Source organism: Strigops habroptila, chromosome 1 (genome assembly GCF_004027225.2).
Source record: "Strigops habroptila isolate Jane chromosome 1, bStrHab1.2.pri, whole genome shotgun sequence".
Lineage (NCBI taxonomy): Eukaryota > Metazoa > Chordata > Aves > Psittaciformes > Psittacidae > Strigops > Strigops habroptila.
The window spans coordinates 50,806,890-50,826,776 of NC_044277.2; the positions used below are offsets into that span (position 1 = coordinate 50,806,890).

Here is a 19,887-nt window from a genome sequence, read left to right on the forward strand (position 1 = left end):
TGGGCGTATTGGTAGATGAGAAGCTCAACATGACCAGCAGTGTGCACTCACTCAGAAAGCCAGCTGTGTGCTGGGCTGCATCAAGAGGAGCGTGACCAGCAGGTCGAGGGAGGTGATTCTCCCCTTCTGCTCCACTCTCATGAGACCCCACCTGGAGTGCTACATTCAGCTCTGGGGCCCCAACGTGAGAAGGATGTGGACCTGGTTGAGCAAGTCCAGAGAAGGGCCACAAGGGTGAACAGCGGGCTGGAGCATTTCTCCTGTGGAGACTGGCTGAGAGTTGGGCTTGTTCAGTCTGGAGAAGAGAAGGATCAGGGGAGACCTTATAACAGTCTTCTAGTACCTAAAGGGGGCCTACAAGAAATCTGGAGAGGGACTTTTTAAAAGGGCATGTAGTGATAGGACAAGGGGTAATGGCTTCAAACTGAAAGAGGGGAGATTTAGATTATACAATAGGAAGAAGTTCTTTACTGTGAGGGTGGTGAGGCACTGGAACAGGTTGCCCAGAGAAGTTGTTCCATGCCTGGAAGTATTCCAGGCCAGGTTGGACACGGCTTTGAGCAACCTTGTCTGGTGGAAGGTGTCCCTCCTCATGGCAGGGGTTGGAACAAGATGATCTTTAAGACCCTTTCCAACTCAAACTATTGTATGATTCTATGTTTGAAGGTCTGCCTCCCAACTCCCAATGCCGTGCCTGATTTATTTGTACTTGCAGTGGGACAAAGACACAGAAAATGATATCAATTCGAAATGACGAGTCTTCCACCCAGCTGATATGTCTTTGTCACAGGATACTTCTGCCTGCCTATGATGAGATTATGGAGAATATATTGTATGGCCTGTAGGGGAAATTAATCCACACTCTAATCTCCTATATTTATCCTTACCAGTCACAGGTAACTTTCTCTGGCTGAAGCAGGGCTTTTTAGAGCTGTGCCCCCAAACTTTATCACTTCTGTTAAAAACAGAAATCTACCCCAGCAGCTGAACCCACCGAGCTTGTGCAGGACAGTGACAGTGTTGTCATTCAGAGTGCAAATTTCATCACTTAAGTTCTCATTTTGTTTTGCTTGCATATCAGATGAAAATGGTAATTAATCAAGAAAATGGCCATCTAACCTTCACTGCTGAGCTTCCAGAAGTGCTGCACTGTGTTGTATTATTAGCAGCCATTTGAGTGCTGCAGAGCAATTGTCAGGGTCCGACTGGAGAAAACCCCAGTGGTGGGCCCTGTTTCAGTTCATGATCCCAAGAGTGAAATTAAGACGCAAACAAGGTCAAATACTGTAATTGATTAGCAAGTTTATTGCAAAAAGACAGTTATTATAAAAAAGGGAAATTATTGTAATAAAGGGGATAGCGATAGGACAGATTGGAAAAAAGGTAGAAAATGAAGCAAGGATTCGGGGTGCAGAGAGAGAGTCACCACTGTGGATCCAGCGGTGTCCTGGGGATCTGTTGTTGTCGTCGTCGGTGGTGGGAGTCCTTCAGGGTTTGTAGTCAGTATCGGAGCAGAGTGTCCCCCAGGAGTCCGTAGTAGTCATCAGAGGTGAGTGTCCTTCTGGAGTTGTCCCCTTGAAGGTACCCTGTGGAGGTGTCCTGATGGAGTTGCCCTCATGGCGATGCCTCATGGAGGGTGTCCCTCAGGGTCCGTAGTAGTCATCGGTGGAGAGTGTCCTCACGGCGGTGTCCTGGAGTCATCCTCATGGCAATGGCTCCCTGGCGATGTGCCTCTTGGTGATTACCTTTTTCCCCTTTTATCAGTTGGGGGTAGCACCTCTGTTCATGTCACGTATTATACGTTCCTGATGGACCAGTTTCCCTGGTCTTGCAGCCAGCTCTTCAACTGCATGTGGCTGCAGCAGTTCTTGGGATAATGGGTAGCAATTCCTCACACCAGTCCTTGAGGTAATGGACGGAAGAGTCTTAGCTCTTTCCCACTCATCCCTCAGGCAATGGACAGCGGAGTCTCAGTTCAGCTCCTCACACCTTTCTCCCAAGCAATGGATATTGGAATCTTATCTCAACTCCGCCCCCCCATCTCTGAGACAAAAGATAGGTGGAATTCTATCTCAACTTCTCATACCGATCTTTGAGGCAATGGACAGTGGAGTCTGATTTCAGATCAGTCTCTCTCAGCAATGAAGACAGAAGGAGTTACCAAGAGAGATCTAGAAAGAAATTACTTCAGATGCGGTCTTCTGGAAGACCTGATTGCTAGCAGATGCTTCTCAAATGTAATCTAGGTCTAGAATAAGGTTCTGGTAAGTCTGATCTGAGAACTATCTGGTAATTTTATTGAGAACGTGATGTATAACGGTAAGGAGAAAGGAGAAGGAGTTGCTTTTCATGTTCTGGTACTCCTATGATCTATAAAAGCAAGATCCTGACAAGCCATGCTGTTGAACCGCATAGCATACAACATGGGCATGTGGAGGAATCTACCCTTGAACGTCAGCAGACAGTTGTTATGAACTGGATGGGCATCTCTTTGAGAATGAAGCAAATATACATTCAGACACAAACAACATATTTGTAACCATTTATGAGGTTGATGTCTATCTTGTGAGGTTGATGTCTATTCCTACTGCTTAACAGTAGGAAGTGCCCTTCCTCGTTGGTCCTGACAGTTTTAGGCTTTTCATGAGTTCCTACAACTTTCTGGGGAGAAGGTACTAACCTTCTTTTCACCTTTGCTGTGTTTCAGCTGAGGATATTCTTCTTGCTGTTGAAGTCACCTTTATATGAATAGGAGTTGGCTGTTTCTGTGCAGCAGATGACTGAGCTTAGTCTAAAGGAAGTTTCTATTAAATATATTTCAGGAAATATTAACTTGTCTTCATCAGCCATGAGATTAATCTTGTATATTTTAACATCAGCAATGGGATATGCTGAATTCAGACTGACATTAGTTTTCTGATTGGCTCTAGCTGGCAATAATAGTAACATGCCCTGCATTTGTGAACTTCTGCTCATCAGCCATAGCAGCAGGGTATGAAGAGCTATGAATGATGGTGGGCATTCACAGGGAATAATTGTTGATAAATGGGTATAGACATGTTGCATCTATCATTAAAGAAAAAACAACCAAACCATTATTTAGGTTTGCGTTTCTCCTTTGGTACCTATTGTATGCACTTCTGTTCAGCTCACACAAAGGCTAGTGCTCAGGCAGATCCCCCAAGGGGGCTGGGACCCAGTATGTGGGTATTTATAATGTGAAGAACCTAGCCCTGCTTGCCATCATGGCAGGCTCTAAACAGGCCACAGGTATCAGCTGACAAGTAAGTAGGCATGAGGAAAGTCTTCCTGTCACCTTGCATGCATATGGATGTCTATGAAAATTTCTGTCACCGAGGTGCTAGGGATATTGTATTTGCAGGTTGAATGCAAAGACTAGTAAGATCAGATATTCAGGTCTTGTGATTTGTGTCACTGTTCTCTTTTATCAGGAAAATGGCAGTTAAACTCAGCATGAAGTGTGGCCATGACTCCATCCCAGAGAAGAAAGACAGAGATGAAGCTGAAAGCTTTGCTACAAGAGAGATGATAGTGGATGTTGAACACCAAGGGGCCCATAATGCATACAATGAGAAACACTGAAGAATAGCTGGGGGAGTGAGGGGTGGAATATAGAAAGCAGAAGCAGAACAAGAGAGGCAGGTTTCTCTCCAGTGCAGTTCTAGATTAGTCAAAGTGTAATGGAGCAGAAAAGGCTGGTGAGGAGACTGCTGCAAACCAGATAGAAAAGACACCAGCAGATCCAGTGCTCTCAAATACCACATCTTCTGAGGATGAAGGCTTGCCCTGTCTGAAACAAAGCCTCCATAGGCTTATGACTTCTTTCCATCAGTATGTTCCCAAGAGAATCAATAGAGAAATCCTGCTGTCTTTGTCAAATTTTTCCTCCTCTAGGGGAAAACAGATGCAAGAATGCAGCATCTATATTAGAAAGTCTTAGACATAACTGTTGTCTCAAAAGATCATTATTTCTCTCTCTAGCAGCAAAATGCTGCCTAATGCAGGAAGGATATGGTGTGTATGTGTTAATTGTTGGCGCCAACACAGTGCACATCAGTTTTGACAAAGAATGTTTGCTTTACTGATTGATATATGACAAATCTACTTGCCAGAGTAGCTGAACAGAGATCTTCTTTAACCAAGCAAAGATTTTAAGATGGACATCATTAGCCAAAGACGTACAGCTGGAATCAGATCACTTTGGAGTCTCAGCAATAGCTGCTTTGTCTATTTTCTGGTAGATTCAGAGATATTACTAGCTTAGAGTACAAATACTTTGAGTTTACTCACACAAATTTGTAGTTTCATGGCTGTCTATGTAGGGGCAAATGCAAATGATCGTACTACTGCATCATAAATCTGGACACCACTTGACATTTTGCTCATGTCTGAGTCATTAGCAGCAGCTTCACTAAGATAGCAGATGGAGCTGTGCAGGCACTGGATTTGGATAGTCTTTCCCCTAGTATTTCCCTGGTACATGTTAAAAATATCATGAAACAATATGTGTACATAAGCCGGGAGAAAAGTTGGAAAGGAGAGAAGATGCAGAAGAGAGGAGCCTGATAGGTCAAACACAAACGGGTTAAGTTGGAGAATATGAAAGCAAGCAAGAAGGGACAAAGAAAATTTAAAATAACTGTGAAGCGGTGGGATAAGCACTAATACAGGCTTTCTTCCCAGAGTTTGCAGAAGCTTCCTTGTCACAGGACCCCCTCATGCAGATACTCAAGACAGTCCGTTATTTCTGTGATGGCAGGCCACATGTTGCAGTGTTTTCATGTAACATATTCACTTTTATAGATCAATATGACAAAAAGTATCTGTACTGACATATTGCATCTGATTGCAGGAAAAAAATAATCTTGTGACATGTCAGTCACCAGATGGCATTTTGAATGGAAAAACAAAACAAATCCATTATTTAATGCATATTCAAGGTTGATTTCATAGAGATACTCTTAGAACAAATAATGTTCTGTGGAAAGATACACATGCGTGTATGTGTGCCTCTTTGTCCAGTAGCTTGGGCTTTAGGAGCTCTAAGGATGAGTGGTGAAACTGTCGAAACTTCTGTGACTATATAAAAAAGATTCACATTTGTCTTAGTTGGTTATGGGTTAGAGATTGGACTAAAGGAATATAAATGTCTTGAGAAGCCTTCAAATGCTAAATCCATCAACTGAGTTTGGCCAGAAAGCTGATATGTCCAAGAAACAACCTCGTAAATCCATCGAACAAAGATATCTGTGCAAGTATCACTCTTGATTTAAGGAAAGAATGAGCATCGTATTAGCTGGACTCTTCCTACTGGAAGAGGCTTTGAAGGTTTCATAATTATTTGCTTTTGTACTTTCAGATATACTGCTTTGATTTTTTTTTTTTCTTTGCTCTATTGTATGATTTATGTTGCATCCTTTCCTGAACCCTTTAATGTGCTTTGTCTAACCTTCTATCTTTTAAACTATAGTCACCTGGGATTATCCACCAAAGAACACATGCCCAGTACTTAAAAGCAACATGTGTGCTGTAAGGCAGGACTCGGTGTGGAAACATGCTGCTCTGGGTTGTAATTCAGGCAGCTCCAAAGCTCCACATGTTCTGGGATCTGTGTTTTGAAGTCCAGATTAGTTGAAATCATTGCCTGAGCTTTGGTTGTGCACAGACGAGTCCTGGTACACCTTGACACAGAAGCAGACAGCAAAGATACTTCTAGAAAATGAAAACGCAATTCCTAGTAAACTCTGGAAAAAAGAAACAAGAATAAAAGGTTCGTATTAAAGTTTTGCACTGGTGAAAACAGAGCTGGTAGACTGTACAGATAAATGTCTGATGTGTTTGAAAATGAAAATAATATCTAGTGTCAGTAATCTTTTTAATCTTTTTTTTCTTTTTCCTCTATGTCACTGTAGTCATTCTCAAAGACAGACCATTAATCCTACTTACAGTGAGTGATCATTGCAGCTGCAAGAGTGAGGTCATTGATTTATGGAGGTTATAGCTACACTTGGGAGCATGAGAGGAAGAAAGAGAGTTGACTGAGATTTCTGCATAATTTGAATCTACTGGCTTTCCTTAAACAAGGATTTTTTAAATTCTGCTCCTACCAGTCTTTACAGCAGCCATTAGTTTTAGCTTAGAAGCAGGACTGAGGTTGAATGGGAGACAGATAAAGGGTGGAGAATGAATCAAATGGCATAAACAAAAGTAATTTACAGTATGAACAAGGGCTAATAGGATCTCCAAGATAACAGAATAATATGGCTTCAATAAATGAATACAGGAATTCGTGGAAAACATTTTTATCTAAGACCTATCAGTAATATGCCTCATTGTTTATTTAAACCTAAATCCCTATTTGAGATAGAACTAAAAGATGCCTAACTAATAACAGCCTTTTTAAGCATATGACCATGTTTTTATTAGGAAGGCTGGTACTTTGTGTTGCTCTAAGGAAATGCAGAGCACCCATGGACAACCTCTTTGCTGATGTGGCATAACACTAATGACAAAAGACAGCATCATTTGCAGTTTAAGACTGATACAGCCTTTGAAATCTATAGATTTAAGTGCTTCATTTTCCCTGTACAATGGAGTAAGCATTTCTCATGGTCATTCATTAGTCCACCCATAGTCATCTCTTAGTCCATCCACAGTACCTCAAAACACCATTATACTTTGGGATGTACAGGGAGGACTTCAAGAGGTCCAGTTCAGCTCCTGTTGTCATAGAAAGCATTTCTTCCTGTTCATCCAGCCTCAGATGCTGTTTGAAAGGACTTTGGTCTTACTCCACTTGATGGAGTTTGTTCGGTGTCATTTCATCAGCACATAGCCATAGAAAACATCCACACTGAAAGCCTGTAACTAGAGATAGTGTATTTCAGGAGCAAAATAAATTGCAAAGGCATCTCAGGAGATTAGATCACTGAAGTCAGCTGAAGTACATTCAGTACCAGCAGAAAACACTTGAAAACAAATACCTGCTTCTTTATGTAATGGAGAGGAAGGGAAAGAAGAGAATGTAGAAATAGTTTTTAATCTCTCGTTAGCCAAGTGTTACTCTTTTATTTACTTCAGGAGAAAGTGGATCTAAGACTTGGTATGGGGAAATAGCCCAATTAATGATTTTCCTCAAACTTAACGATATAGAAGAGCTGAAATTAATTTTCAAAATAGTGAACGTTTGGAACATACATACCTTGAAAAACACTTTTCTTCTTAATGCTTTGTGATTGATAGCCAAAGTAAAATGAAAATGGGGTTTCCTTTGGTATTTGAACTTTGTTCATTTGAGATAGCTTTTTGTGTAGGGTCTCTGAATGCACGGGAACTAACAATATAAATATGACGCCAGACAGTTGATCAAACATGGTTGACTGGACAGGATCTTGTTTGAGCAATACAGCTCAGAGTATATAGTATGTGCTGCTGGTATGTTCAACAAACATTAAAAAAAAAAAAATCAGTCAATGTATCTCAGCATTGCCTCAAGCCTGTCACAAACATTTAACAGACTGGACTGTTAAAAATAATTAAAAATTAAGGTGTGATTCCTAGCTCTGCAAAACCTGGACCATTATTGTTCCTGTATAAAACAGGGGAACACGTTTGTTTACCTCACCCTTATTACTTGTAAAGAGGTAAGATGTAAAGGCAAAGCTTGTAAATGGGCCTTGTGATCTTAACTAACAGACTATTTTGATGGTCACAACTGATGTGATTGCTTGCTGTGCCCATCCTTGCCTAGTGTGCAAGGTCCTGCCTAGCCATCCTCATCCCATACTTCAATGGTGCAGAGCAGCCAGTTCTCATGGGGCTGAAGCTGTGACTCCAGCTGTAACAAGTGAGGCTGTCTCCTGTACTGGTGTCTGTGTTCATAATGATGTTTTCAAGTAACAGAATATCAGATGGTTTGTTTTCTAAGCTGTTTTACGTCAAGAAGCTGGACAAAGACCAACAATAAATGAGAAGAGACGGAGACAAAAGATAGTTGGTAGAAACAGGCAGGTGCTCTTTATTTCATGTGGCACAGCATTAGGCAGACAACCCAAGAAACAGTTTCTAACAAAAACCAAAACTATTGCTTCCAGGAACCATCCCCCGAACAAGGGTCTACTGCCAACAGTGGCACTGAGATGTTCTTGCCTGTCCATTCTCATCTCCTCAGTTTGCATATGCTCAGGCTGTATCTTAGCTCTGAGCATCCTTTCCAAGGAGGCTAACTTTTTAAGATACAATATCTTTAGACAGCGTACATACTGTGCAGTATCACCGAAGTACAATCTCCTCAAGCCATGCTAAAACATAACGCTAACTCTGGAGAGAAGGCTGTGCAATCGCCTCACATCTCTCTGAGGTAATACAATGCTGTTTCTTAGCCAACGACATGAGGGGCACCTGAGGGAAGATCAATATGGCTTCAGAGTCTATCTTTAAACTCCTGATGTGGTAGTGAGAACCTGGCATGCTGTCTGGGGAGACACGGGGCAATTACCTCCTCCAGCCCTGGCTGCCATTGGGCACTGGTGACACCAGAGACCTAAGCCTACGATCACCGCAAGGGCTGAGAACAGAGATGCTCTTGGACTAGGAGGTCAGTCAAAGATAACAACAGACTGTAATCTTTGTGTTGGGCATTAGGCAAGAGGTAAGCAATGATGGCGGTAAGGGGGAGTTACATAGTTAGCACTCTGGATTAAAGGCATGAAGAATGGCTGGTGGAAGGGAGATGTTTTAGAGGCTAAGGGCAAAGCTTTAAAAGCCTTGGGATATTACTTTTAATTATTATCTACAGGTTATTCTCTCTATATATACTATTTTTCTTTCTAAATTAAGAAAATAAACATTTATTAACAAGTCACTGAGTCAAATCCTGCTCTCCACTAGAGCCAACTCCATTGACTTCAGTGTAAGGGAGCCCTGTGTAAACAATGAAGGGCAAATTTGGCCCTTTATGTCCTGAAAAGTCTGCTTGTACCCATTTCTTTCAATTCTACAAAGAAATAGAGATTAAGGGTGAATTATTTGCTACAATTTTCTCTTGAGCTACGAGAGAAGTGTCAATGAGATGTGGCAAAGGAGCAAGAAAAAGGAAGAGATAAGTAAGTACTGCTTTAAAGACAATTTTATCCATGTTTCAGAACAAAACTACAAAAAAGAGAGTGGATCTGGATCGAGTGCTACTGGCCTTTACTTTCTAAGCAACCACAATGTCCTTCATTTAGCTTCAGTGAAACAGTACATAACCAGAGAAAATGAAAGGAACCAAAAACTCCTTTTCCTTTGCAAACATCATATGCCTAGAGGTGAACACTGTCATCCCTTTGGATGCTCTGCTAACTCCAACTGTCTGCGCAGTGCAGTGTCAGCCATTGAAGACAAAACATATCTACTGTGCAGATGAGTAAAACCTGTGGTGTCTTACAAACGTAACTTAATGTTTTGAATATTAAAAAACACTAGGTGCTTTTAGACACAGAACAATACGATTTTGGATGCATTTACCACTTTTATTTCACTATGCAGAAACATACATTCACCATGTGTTGTGATGCAGCTGACAGTGTAATGGATGCTATCCCTTCAGTGGGTATTATAGTTGGACACTAACGAGTTTTCAGTGGACGTTCTGTACAGGTTAAGGCTTGACTCTGAACTAGATACTAAATGTTGACCAGATTCTCAAACAGATTTTTTTCTTCTTTTCCTCTGAGAACAAAAGGGAAATCAATAGAAAACCATCACGGTTATTTCAGATTAATAATTTTCTAATGCTGCAAACTAAGTAAAATACAGATGATTTTTTTTTTCTCCAAAATAACTACATATAATTTACAAGGTTAGGATCTGTGAAGGGTGGCTGGAAGCTGACTCTGAACAATGCTGACAAAAATCGTTAAAGTTAATATACTAAAATCATTACTACCTTATAAGGTATTCAGTCAGGTATACAAAGCACACTTTGTAAGCATTTAAATATTTTGATAAGAGTAAAGAGTCGTCATCATTTATCGGGCAGTAATAAAACCAGATGAAACAAATATAAGATTCAAGTTGTTTACTGAATAAACTGTGTTATTGGCACATCTAATGTGTGGTAAAACATTATACACAGTACCTATACAGCTTCTAGCATTTTGGGGGTAATCTTCATTTACAATATCTGTAAACAAAAGGCTTGCCACCTAACAAATTTTAATTTGTTTAGACTTTCATAAACTGTGAAAGGCTAGAACTGTTTATGTGTTACATGAGATCACTGTTTATATTGTTTATGAACGTGCAGGTATAGCTGAAAACTTAGACATTTTAAGAAAATTAAAAATGCTGCTTTTCTGTAATTTTATTGTTGCTTCATGCAATATTGTTTAACTGCTGCTGATTCAGATTGCTTTCTATGGGAAGGTATCTCTGCCAGTTTCTTTATTAACGGTCAAGATCAGTTCTTCCGTACTGAAATTTTCCATAGACAGATACAAGTCAGTCAGGTTGGAACTGAGACTCCGTACAGGCTCTCGTATTCCTACTGGTGTGTATGTCTGGATTCATATGCAATCCAGGTTATTCCTGCAGGAAAGAGAACCGAGTTAATTATTTGAAGCAACTATACTCTTGCAAAAGAGATTCTGTCAATTTGTGCGTGTAACAAAAGCTGTTTGAAAATGGCATCATCCCAGAATAAGCAACTTGGGCCAAATTCAAAGTCCACTAACACCAATGAAAAGAATTAGTGACATCAATAGACTTTTAAGCAAGCCACAATGTGTTGTCTCTGAAACAATTAGCAGAACACTACAAGAATCACAGCTACTCACTCCTCAGTGACTGGTTCCATCTTCCAAATAAATAACAGGTACTGAAATTCAGTTTTCTTTAGGGTCTGTATATCCAAAAGCAGGAGAGCAAAACAGCTTCAAAAGGTGCTGTGCATTATACTCTGTTACTTACAGCAAGTGCTAGGGAATATATACTGTTTTAAGAACAAAATGCTGCTATCTATTTAAACAAATCAGACAAGCAGCTATTTTTTCCCATTCTGCATACAGCATTCAAAGCAATTTGTGCAATGGTGCTGGCATTAATGGCCTTTGCATAGCAGGTTAGTATGCATGACATGTTTTTGCACACAGAATAAATACAGTAATATTAAGACATCTGTTTAGCCAGCCACAACTAGAGAGCATGCCTTTACTGAAAAAAAGCTTGGCACAAGAAAAGCTGCATTATCATCTCATCCTGATAAACAATGCTGCTTTAAAACACAAAATGTTCTTTAAAATACAAGAAAGCCAAGACATCCAAATACTGACACACTAATTTGCTGGGTTTAAAGGAAAAATCAAAAGCAAGTTGGGCCATACCTTTGCAAGTTAGGAATTAAAACTTAATTTGTAACATATCTGCGTGGGACATATAAAAAGCAGCTGCTTTTTCCCTTGGCATTTTTAAACAAAATGCATACCTTTAAGAACAAAATAGATTTGTTCTTAAATGACACAGAAGCAGACAACAAATTTTTCTGACTTCAGAATTAGAAAATTAGACTATATCAAAGCATGGACAATGAGGACTTTCTAGAGAGCCAACAAAAGCAAATGAGTAGTTTCTCTTTCTCCAGCTGGCATCATTGAATGAAGAAAGACGTTTTAAGCTGAATGTGGTTTACATTTAAATACCAGAACTGATAACCAGCACAAATGCAACTTGCAAATACCAGTGAAAGAAAGCAAAGAGAGGTGAACTATGGTAGGAAAACATTTGCAACATGCCAGCCCAGTAAATGCCTAGGAAAATCATCTAGTCCTCTTACCTGTGGTCAATCCTCCCCATCTTCTGGTGTGATTTCTGTCTCTTTATGTACCACTACTTTGGTCACTGACATGTCAGGGTGCTGCTCTTTGGCTTCTTTAATTGCCTGAGCCAGCGCCTATCCCAAGGAAACCACAGAAGGGCAAAAACAAAAAGGAGGTGGAACATGCATGATCAGTAGCAAGGTGGAGAGATTCATGAGATATTACACAATTTACAAATGAGGAAAATGATTAAAATATGGAATATACCATCACTGATTTAACTACTAATCCAGTTTAATTTAAGGCATGCCAGTATGAATAGTATCTTTTTAAAGCAATGTTTAGAAATGTTCTCTTTGACAGTCTTCAGGGTAGCCTTTAGCAGTTTATAGACTTTACCTGATCATGATCAATATCTGCATCTCCTGTGATGACTATTCGTTTTTCAATTCTTGTCTCTGAGATGCCGCCTTTCACAGTCTAGATGGGAGGGACAAATGCATGTCAGTAACTTAGTTTAAAGAGTGCTACTACTCACTCAGAGAATGATCAGTGCAGGAACCCAGAGGTGACTGGACTAACTATCTCAAACATCACGCACAAAGGGAATGACCCTGAACTGCAACCAGACCAGCTCTGAAGTTGGCCTGAATGGATTATATGACCTCCAGCGGTCCTTCCAACACAGATAATTTTATTATTGTAGTCAGTCTGCACACGTGTCAGAAGAGATGTTTGTATGCCAGAAATGGCAGTTATTTATGGTAAATTCATCCCATGAAAAAAGAATGGACATACAGACAGCTCATATTAAGACCTAGTTAAGTCCAACTGCAGGCTTCAGAAGGACATACAGGGCAGTATGACCTTTGTATAGCTCACCTACCGAAGGGTGAATTTCACTGTAGAAAGACAAAATCCTATCCTCGGTGAACACTGGTAGGAGAGCTGTCACAGCATTAAGAGGGCTTCTGCTTAGGGCAGAACTGTTATTTAGATCCTATCTTGGAACTTGGAAGACCGAACATCATTTGTCTGTGCAGCCATAAGCTTTTGGCTTGGTTGTTGGCAAATTCCTTAGCAACGTGACTGTGGCGTCTGAGTTGACTCTGTGTCCCATTACGACTACATGATACAGATTTACTATGTGCTTTCAACACCGTGCAGGGATAATAGCTCAGGACTCAAACACAGTTATAGACAAATCAACAGAGCCTCGTTCTCAGGCAAATTATTCCTTCCAGGCTACAATATGATGCCAGTGTGGCTACACTGCTTCCAGTTCCAGGCAGTATTTGCAGCTATGTCTTTGCGCAGCAATGTTTTGTGCTTGCATAGACATACCCAAGGGGTTTATGATTTTCAGGACTCTTGTCAAGCCCTTGGATGATGCGTTAGCGAAGCCAGTATAGCCAAAGACAGGTGAATGAAGACAAATATCCAAAACAGGATTTTGTCCAGAGAGCATAAGCGTGTGTCCACGCCTTAAAAGAAATAATAGAACTGAAATTAAGAAAACATACACCCTTGTGGAAAAAAAAGCTCCCTGTTTTCTAAGGACTCACTTTGGTGATATGCGTAGTGGTTGTAGTGCTGGTGGTTTCAGACGTGATAGTTTGTGCACTCATCAGTACACCCGGTTCTGAGTCAGCACTGCAATCCACCTAGGGAACCAAAAGAGAAAACCAGTCATCAAAACCAAGATCCTGAGCACAGGGAGGCAAGAACTGGACTGGCTGAAGTTCCCTATTTCTACAATTCTTCATAAAATGAGTACCTAATGCTAGGGATATAACTGCTGTTAGGGTGAGCATGTGCATCTGGAGACTCTCCTTCGCTTCTGGAAGGACAGATGAGAACCTGGGGCCTTGAAATCTGCAGCTTCGTCAATGTTCTCTAAAAGCCCAACACAAGGACAGGAGAGCCACTCTCAAGTAAGCTATTCTTATATACATCCTTCCCATGCTAATATTCAATATTTGAACAATTTAGAATAGCTTACTCTAAGGCATACACTTAAAGATGGGTGAAGAAACATGGGTTCCTTAAAAGCATCTTAAATTAGATTCTGGCTTTTGCAAAATTTCTTACCTGAGAAGACTCATACGTAATCGTTTTTGTTTCTGTATGGACTACTGGCACTTCCTTTGTTGAAATTTCAAGGTTTTCCCCACCAGCAGAAACACTACTGAAACTGATAGTCTCAGTCTTCACAACTGGTGACTGCATGAACAAAAAAAAAAAAAGGAATTGGAACATTTGGCAAAGCTTATGGGTTTCTCAGAATGTTGGTTGGTTGTTTTTTTCCCTTGGGAAAAGGAGGGGGAACAACTAAAAAATGGTCTGCACTTAACGAAAAAAAAAAGAAAAAAGAGAAGATTCTCTTTGTTACAGTAGTACATACATGCATATACGGCTGGCAACATTTAGCACTATCCTAGATTTCATGAAAACAAACTTCAGAAAATATCTAAGCACTACAAGAGGCAATGGGCACAACCTGAAAGACAGGAGGTTCCCTCTGACCATGAAGAAACACCTTTTCACTGTAAGTTTGACTGAGCACTGGCACAGGTTTCCCAGGGCGCTTGTAGAGACTCCATGTTGGAGATATTCAAATGCTGTTTGGACACAGTCCTGGGCAACTGGCTCTGGGTGACCCTGCTTGAACAGGGGAGCTGGAGCAGATGACCTCCAGAGGCCTCTTCTAACCTCAACTGTTCTGAGATTCTGTGATTCTGTATTTTCTTAAAATGACAAGAAAACTAATCCTATCCAGGCTCAGTCTTCCATCCAGCTCTCAGATAAAGGAGCAAGAACAAGTTGTTTTTTTAAACTCCTCTGGAAAACAGTTCTTGGAATTCTGCTCAGATAAGGAACCTGGGTTGTTTAAGACATAGTGCACTTATTTACAGCTGTGCCAAGCATGGAAAAACAATATATTTTCTGTCTTTGAGGACACATAAACTTTGCCAATCTTGATGGACTTCACAAAGAGAATGCCAGCTGAATTTCTGTTATCCATTGCATAAAATGCCACCAAATTAGGTATGTCTCTGTAGCATGAAAAGCGCTTTTAGGTAGAATATGCATGGCATTTTGCCAATGATGGAAACCAGCAACAAGTTCTGCAGCTGCCATGCAAGGAGGAAATAAGAGGAGAAAATGCCTGCTGTAAGGATGCAATCATACAAGCTCAGTACACTTTACTTTCCATAACAGAAATTATCTTAGTCTGCTATTTCCCACATTCACAATTCAGCACAGACATGACCAATTTAGTTACCTCAAAATGAGGTTTTCTTTCCAAAGACTCTGAAATGTGGACTGTTGTACTGCGCTCCTCCGCTTGCTCACGCGAAACAGCAGCAGCAGCAGCAGCAGTGACTCCTTCCTGTTTGGTTAGGGCTTTGCCAGCCTCCTCCCTTTTTTCCTCCTTTTCTCCCTCAGTCTCAGCAGAGCCCTCCTTCCCTTTCACGCCAGCAGCCACCACTGATGCTGCCTCAGCCTGGGCATCCAGCACAAGTCCAGCCGCTTTAGCAGGATCCCTGCTTGCACACACATCCATCCCACGCCTCTCCTCGATAACTACAGTCTCCTGTACAACCTTCTTCACAGTATCCTGATGTGGCTGAACTGCCTGCTTTATTTCACTGGAAGTTATCTCCTGAGATGTCGTCGTGTCTATTCTCTGCAAGGAAGGAAAAGAAAAACCCCTCAGTGTCCGAAGCGGACAATGCTACTTGCAATAGCTCCTCAGCTTCATGTACTGTGAACATAAAAATGGGTATTACATTTTGCCAATTTATTTCTCTCACATTGCATGGATTTTCATTCTTGGGATGTTATCAGAATGGTAGAAATTAAAAACAAAACAAAAATCTCATTTCTTAAAAGTGAAATGTCACAGTGTTTCTCTTGTTGGTATTTTTGTGTGAGTTTTATAAAGGCAAAATACAGCACCCTGCAAAATGAACAAAATAAAGTGAAATGAGAGAAAACGGTGGGTTTTTTTTCTTTTCCATGAAGTTTCTATTGTGGTCTATTGTAACAAAAGAAAAGGCACAAGAACACATGCATTAGTTATACAGTTTCTGAGTTATGCATAAAACCAGAAAACAAAACAAAAGCAAAAATAATTGGTGTGTGGTTATGACGTTGATGGAGGGAATCAAATGGCCACCTGAGCCCAGCTATGTGAAGTAGAAGTAACCCCTCCTATGAACTCAGTCGGTTTTCTGGCAGACTCTATTAAACTGAAGATATCTGAACCATCCAAGGTTTTTTCACTGGTGGACTGTTTAGTCTAAATAGACAAAGAAATGTAGAGTCATACACAGAAGAAAGGCAGACCCACATGCACAGACATGTTAATTACTAAAACTGAAGGCGGAAATAGAGGAAAGGGAGAGAAGGTTGCGGGAGCACAGAGAGGTTGGAAACAGGAACAGAATGGGAAAATAAATCAGAGCATATTCATAATGGCTGTAGTAAGCAGTAGTTACAAAGCATAGTTGTTAGCGTTGGCATTTTGCTGGTTCAAGCAAACCTTTTTTTTTTTTCCTTTTATTAACAAGCCACAGCAGCAATACTACATTTCAGTAACATGGATCTTTAAATAAACCAGAAAGGTTGAAAGCCTTATGTAATGGCTGCTTCAGACTGTGGACGGATTCAAAGTATGAGGGGAAAAAAAATAAGCTGGGTTGTCTGCTGTCAACATAAAGCCAGGCAGCAAGAGAACCAAAAGGTAGGGTGGTGTGAGGGGATTGCCTAAAAGAAGTCATGCTTTAATCTTTAAACCATGGCGTGAAGTCAAAGCCACTTGTTACCACTACTTTGGACGCAGACGACTCAGTAACATAGTGAGCAGTAGCAATGGTAAATGGCTGTTCTCTGGAATATCTCCACTCAGACAGGCTCTTATCTCTCCGGGCAAATGCCCCTGCTTTTATAGCTTCACTGCCAAGTTGTTTTTCTGCTTTGCCATGCTGCAAGCTTCCCAGTGTACCATGTAACTGCAAATCCTGGTCCATCTTGAGTGTCTTTTTCAAACTCTCCTCTTCAGGACTTTTTAACTGTAATTCTGCTTCCTTTATGGGTGTCAAAGAGTCAGACATCTTTCTTTTTGTGCTCTGCACGTCGGATCCCCACCTGGCTTTCTCATCAGTGACAGGCTTGAGGATTTCATACTCGGACACTACGGGAATGATTTTCACAGATTCTTGCACTTCCCTTTCCATTTTTTGCAAAGCTTCTACTGAAGGCTGTACTGCTTTCTCACCCTCTTTAGCTTTACTTGTCATAGTTACAATTTTCCCGGATACGGTATCATAAGACTTTCCTAGAGTGAGCATTTTCTGCTTATTCTCCTCTTTGGATTGTATTTCACTTTCCAAGTCCTCAAAGCTCTGCATTAGAATGGTACTGGATTTTAATATCTCAGGTGGAAGAGTAGTTTTACTGCTCACAGTCACTACTTTGTATGCCAGATTTTTTTTCGATTCACCATCAACTACCTCAGAGGGTACTTTGTCTATAATAACCCAATCCTCAGTGCCCTATATTTGAGATATAAAAGCTAGATTAGAATATCTGAAGGTTTATCTGTACATCAGGAGCACTAAAGCATGAAAACTTTTAAGAAATCAATGCCGCCTCTTCTGAAAGCATATAATAACTTTTACCATTGTACCTCTTAGCGCAGTTATCAAGCAAATAAATCACCTTAGGCAAAGTATGATTTCTTTGCATATTCCCTCCCATTAGAGGCCCATATAATACAGACACAAAAAAATTACTTTTACCAAAGCAGAATAGCATTTTAGTGCATCATTTAAAATGATGATTGGAATCATCCTGAGGTTAAAAATCATGTACCACAATGGTTTGTAATGCTACGAGTCAAAAACAAATTACAAAAATAAGGGAAATAAGCCCATTCGACTGTTCCTCAGTTGTCACAAACACACTGTTTTGAGGTTTTAGAACAGCATGCATTTGTATGTAGCCATAGTCTGCACTGAATTTCCTTGTTTTCATTAGAATAACATCAACCCTCTTTTGGGTTGTTTAAATTGAGCAGTACAACACAGTAAACACCGTACTACTGAAGATTCTGAATGGAACTTAATGCAGCTTCTTTTTTCCTCCTTATGCAAATATGCTATGATATTTGCTTTGACTATGCGATTGGCATCCAGTTATTTGACCTTGAGACCATAACTTCTGTATTTAACTAAGCAAATGGGGTAATTTAAAATCAAATGAATTAAGAATAACCTCTAGGGATGATGGGATACTTTTCTGGATAATGATTTGATGAGAAGTAACCAAAGTGCCAGCAGATTCTCCTTCCTGCAGCTTCTTCTCTATCACACTTGGCTAATAGAAAAACCAATAAGAATACAAAGTTCACCATCACTCAGCATAATCTGGATTCACTTGACAGTATAAAGGAAATTCATTCTAATGACAGAAGTGCCCCATTCACCATAATGTTCTCAGTGATGCTTATGCTGGAAATGCATGCACAACTGCAAACAAAATCCACAAACAGCACCGTGCGCGAAGACTTCTAACTAGCAGAGAAAATCAGTCTCTATTAGGAAGCCATAAGCTCTGGAGAGAGCTCATTCCTCAGAATTTGGCCCCCAGATTACATCTCTCTCTGGAACTTATGAAATAATAATAATAATAATTAAAAAAGGAGGGTGGGGGGCTTGGAAAGGAAAAAATATAATAAAATAATAAATCATTGCCAGCCTATCTGACTGCATTTCAAGAACGTATTATTTGGTTTTACCTTCAATTCAAGGAATGTAGTACCTCCCTTCTGCAAAAATATGAGTTTTTCTGATTTTTCTCTTTCTTCTTTGGTCTAATGTCAGGGGAATAAATGGTTTTAGTAAATGGAGGGTATAAAGTCCACTATACAATAGCTCATCATATTTCTCTACGCTACACATTATTAACTGCATGGTAAATTAGGAATGAGAATTAGATAATTTTACAGAGGTTTCCAATAAGTGAAATTAGTGTCTCTCTGTAATGAATGTAAAGCAGACACAAGCATACCATTTGTGTAGCACAAAACCCACTAAACTGAATAACACCCCGGTGTGGTTGCACTGTGTTCATTTCATCTTTCATTATTCATTTAACTGTGTCTGGTGCCAACTTAGATGGCTTCCATCAATAGCCTAGAACAGGCCCCTCCACCTTCACCCTGGACTAAGCACTCTCCTGAGTTTGCAGCCTTCCCTGCTGAAGCAGGCTGAAGGTGTGACCTGCAAAGATTTCAGCTCTCCCTTTCTCCTTACAGGTATAAAAGGTCTCAGAACCTTTTTCCTATGCAGGAAGCTAATCATGGCTCTATTATCGCCCCAGTATGACATCAAAATCCTCCTTATTTTATCCTATCATGCCTTACCAATGCTGTGAGAATAGTATCTCTGCAACTTGACCAACTGGAAAAGTTTTAGATGCTGGTAAGACTCAATTTCCTAAGCCTTTTGAGCCCAGCTTCTAGGCTGTCCACCTTTTTCTTTGGCCAGAGCAAGTAAGCCCTTGCAGAGTAAAACAGGTTTCTTGCCAAATCCATTCTACCCACTTCAATGGCTAGTGTATTCATTAGACATGCCAAATGAAGTGCTATGAATGGCATGATAAAAGGATACTCTTTGAAGTATGTATACTCCATGTACTCAGGAAGAAAGGCAGACATTTAAAGAAGGATACAAAACTAGAAACTAGAAAAAGGGAGAAACGGCTCATCTCCTTGACTGCAGTGAGATGCATAACTTCTTTATTTCTAAAGTGCTGGTTTAATCCAATCGAGGTCAGACTAAACACTGTCAAGGAGTTTGTCAATATGATGGCTTTCATGTCCTGCAGCTATCTGGCCACAATTACAACAGATATTTGAAACTGTATTTTTCATAACTAAAGAAAAACAAGGTATTTCCCCCATTATTGTAAGAAACTAACTGGTGACAAGGCAGGCTTAAAGTCAAACTGACCAAATGCACGCAGGTGACAAATGCTCAAAGCACGTGTTTTGAAATGGCAT

General features: G+C 40.3%; 2 protein-coding genes across 25 annotated transcripts in view; both read right to left on the reverse strand.

The window, feature by feature from the left end:
• Positions 1-8,011: 8,011 nt before the first annotated feature.
• The window catches only part of EPB41L3 (erythrocyte membrane protein band 4.1 like 3), a 146,742-nt gene continuing 134,866 nt past the window's right edge, over positions 8,012-19,887 (reverse strand). For 11 of the 24 annotated variants that reach the window (XM_030497524.1, XM_032920129.1, XM_030497478.1 and 8 more), the window contains 8 exons: positions 18,622-18,696; positions 16,000-16,122; positions 15,103-15,507; positions 13,908-14,039; positions 13,382-13,480; positions 12,216-12,296; positions 11,834-11,950; positions 8,012-10,590 (listed from right to left, as the gene is read on the reverse strand). In XM_030497524.1, coding sequence (XP_030353384.1) covers positions 11,840-11,950; positions 12,216-12,296; positions 13,382-13,480; positions 13,908-14,039; positions 15,103-15,507; positions 16,000-16,122; positions 18,622-18,696 — 1,026 coding nt within the window. In that variant the 3' untranslated portion in view covers positions 8,012-10,590; positions 11,834-11,839. The remainder of the gene's footprint in view (positions 10,591-11,833; positions 11,951-12,215; positions 12,297-13,381; positions 13,481-13,907; positions 14,040-15,102; positions 15,508-15,999; positions 16,123-18,621; positions 18,697-19,887) is intronic. The other 13 variants (XM_030497497.1, XM_030497488.1, XM_030497449.1 and 10 more) reach the window with 6 other exon arrangements.
• On the reverse strand, positions 16,032-18,044 carry LOC115612804. Its single transcript, XM_030497569.1, has one exon. The coding sequence runs from the start codon at positions 17,231-17,233 to the stop codon at positions 16,607-16,609; it is 627 nt and encodes a 208-aa protein (XP_030353429.1). The 5' UTR covers positions 17,234-18,044; the 3' UTR covers positions 16,032-16,606.

Bases quoted from the DNA above. Each gene is read 5' to 3' on its own strand.
- LOC115612804 (XM_030497569.1), bottom strand. From the start codon at position 17,233: ATGCAGAGCTTTGAGGACTTGGAAAGTGAAATACAATCCAAAGAGGAG.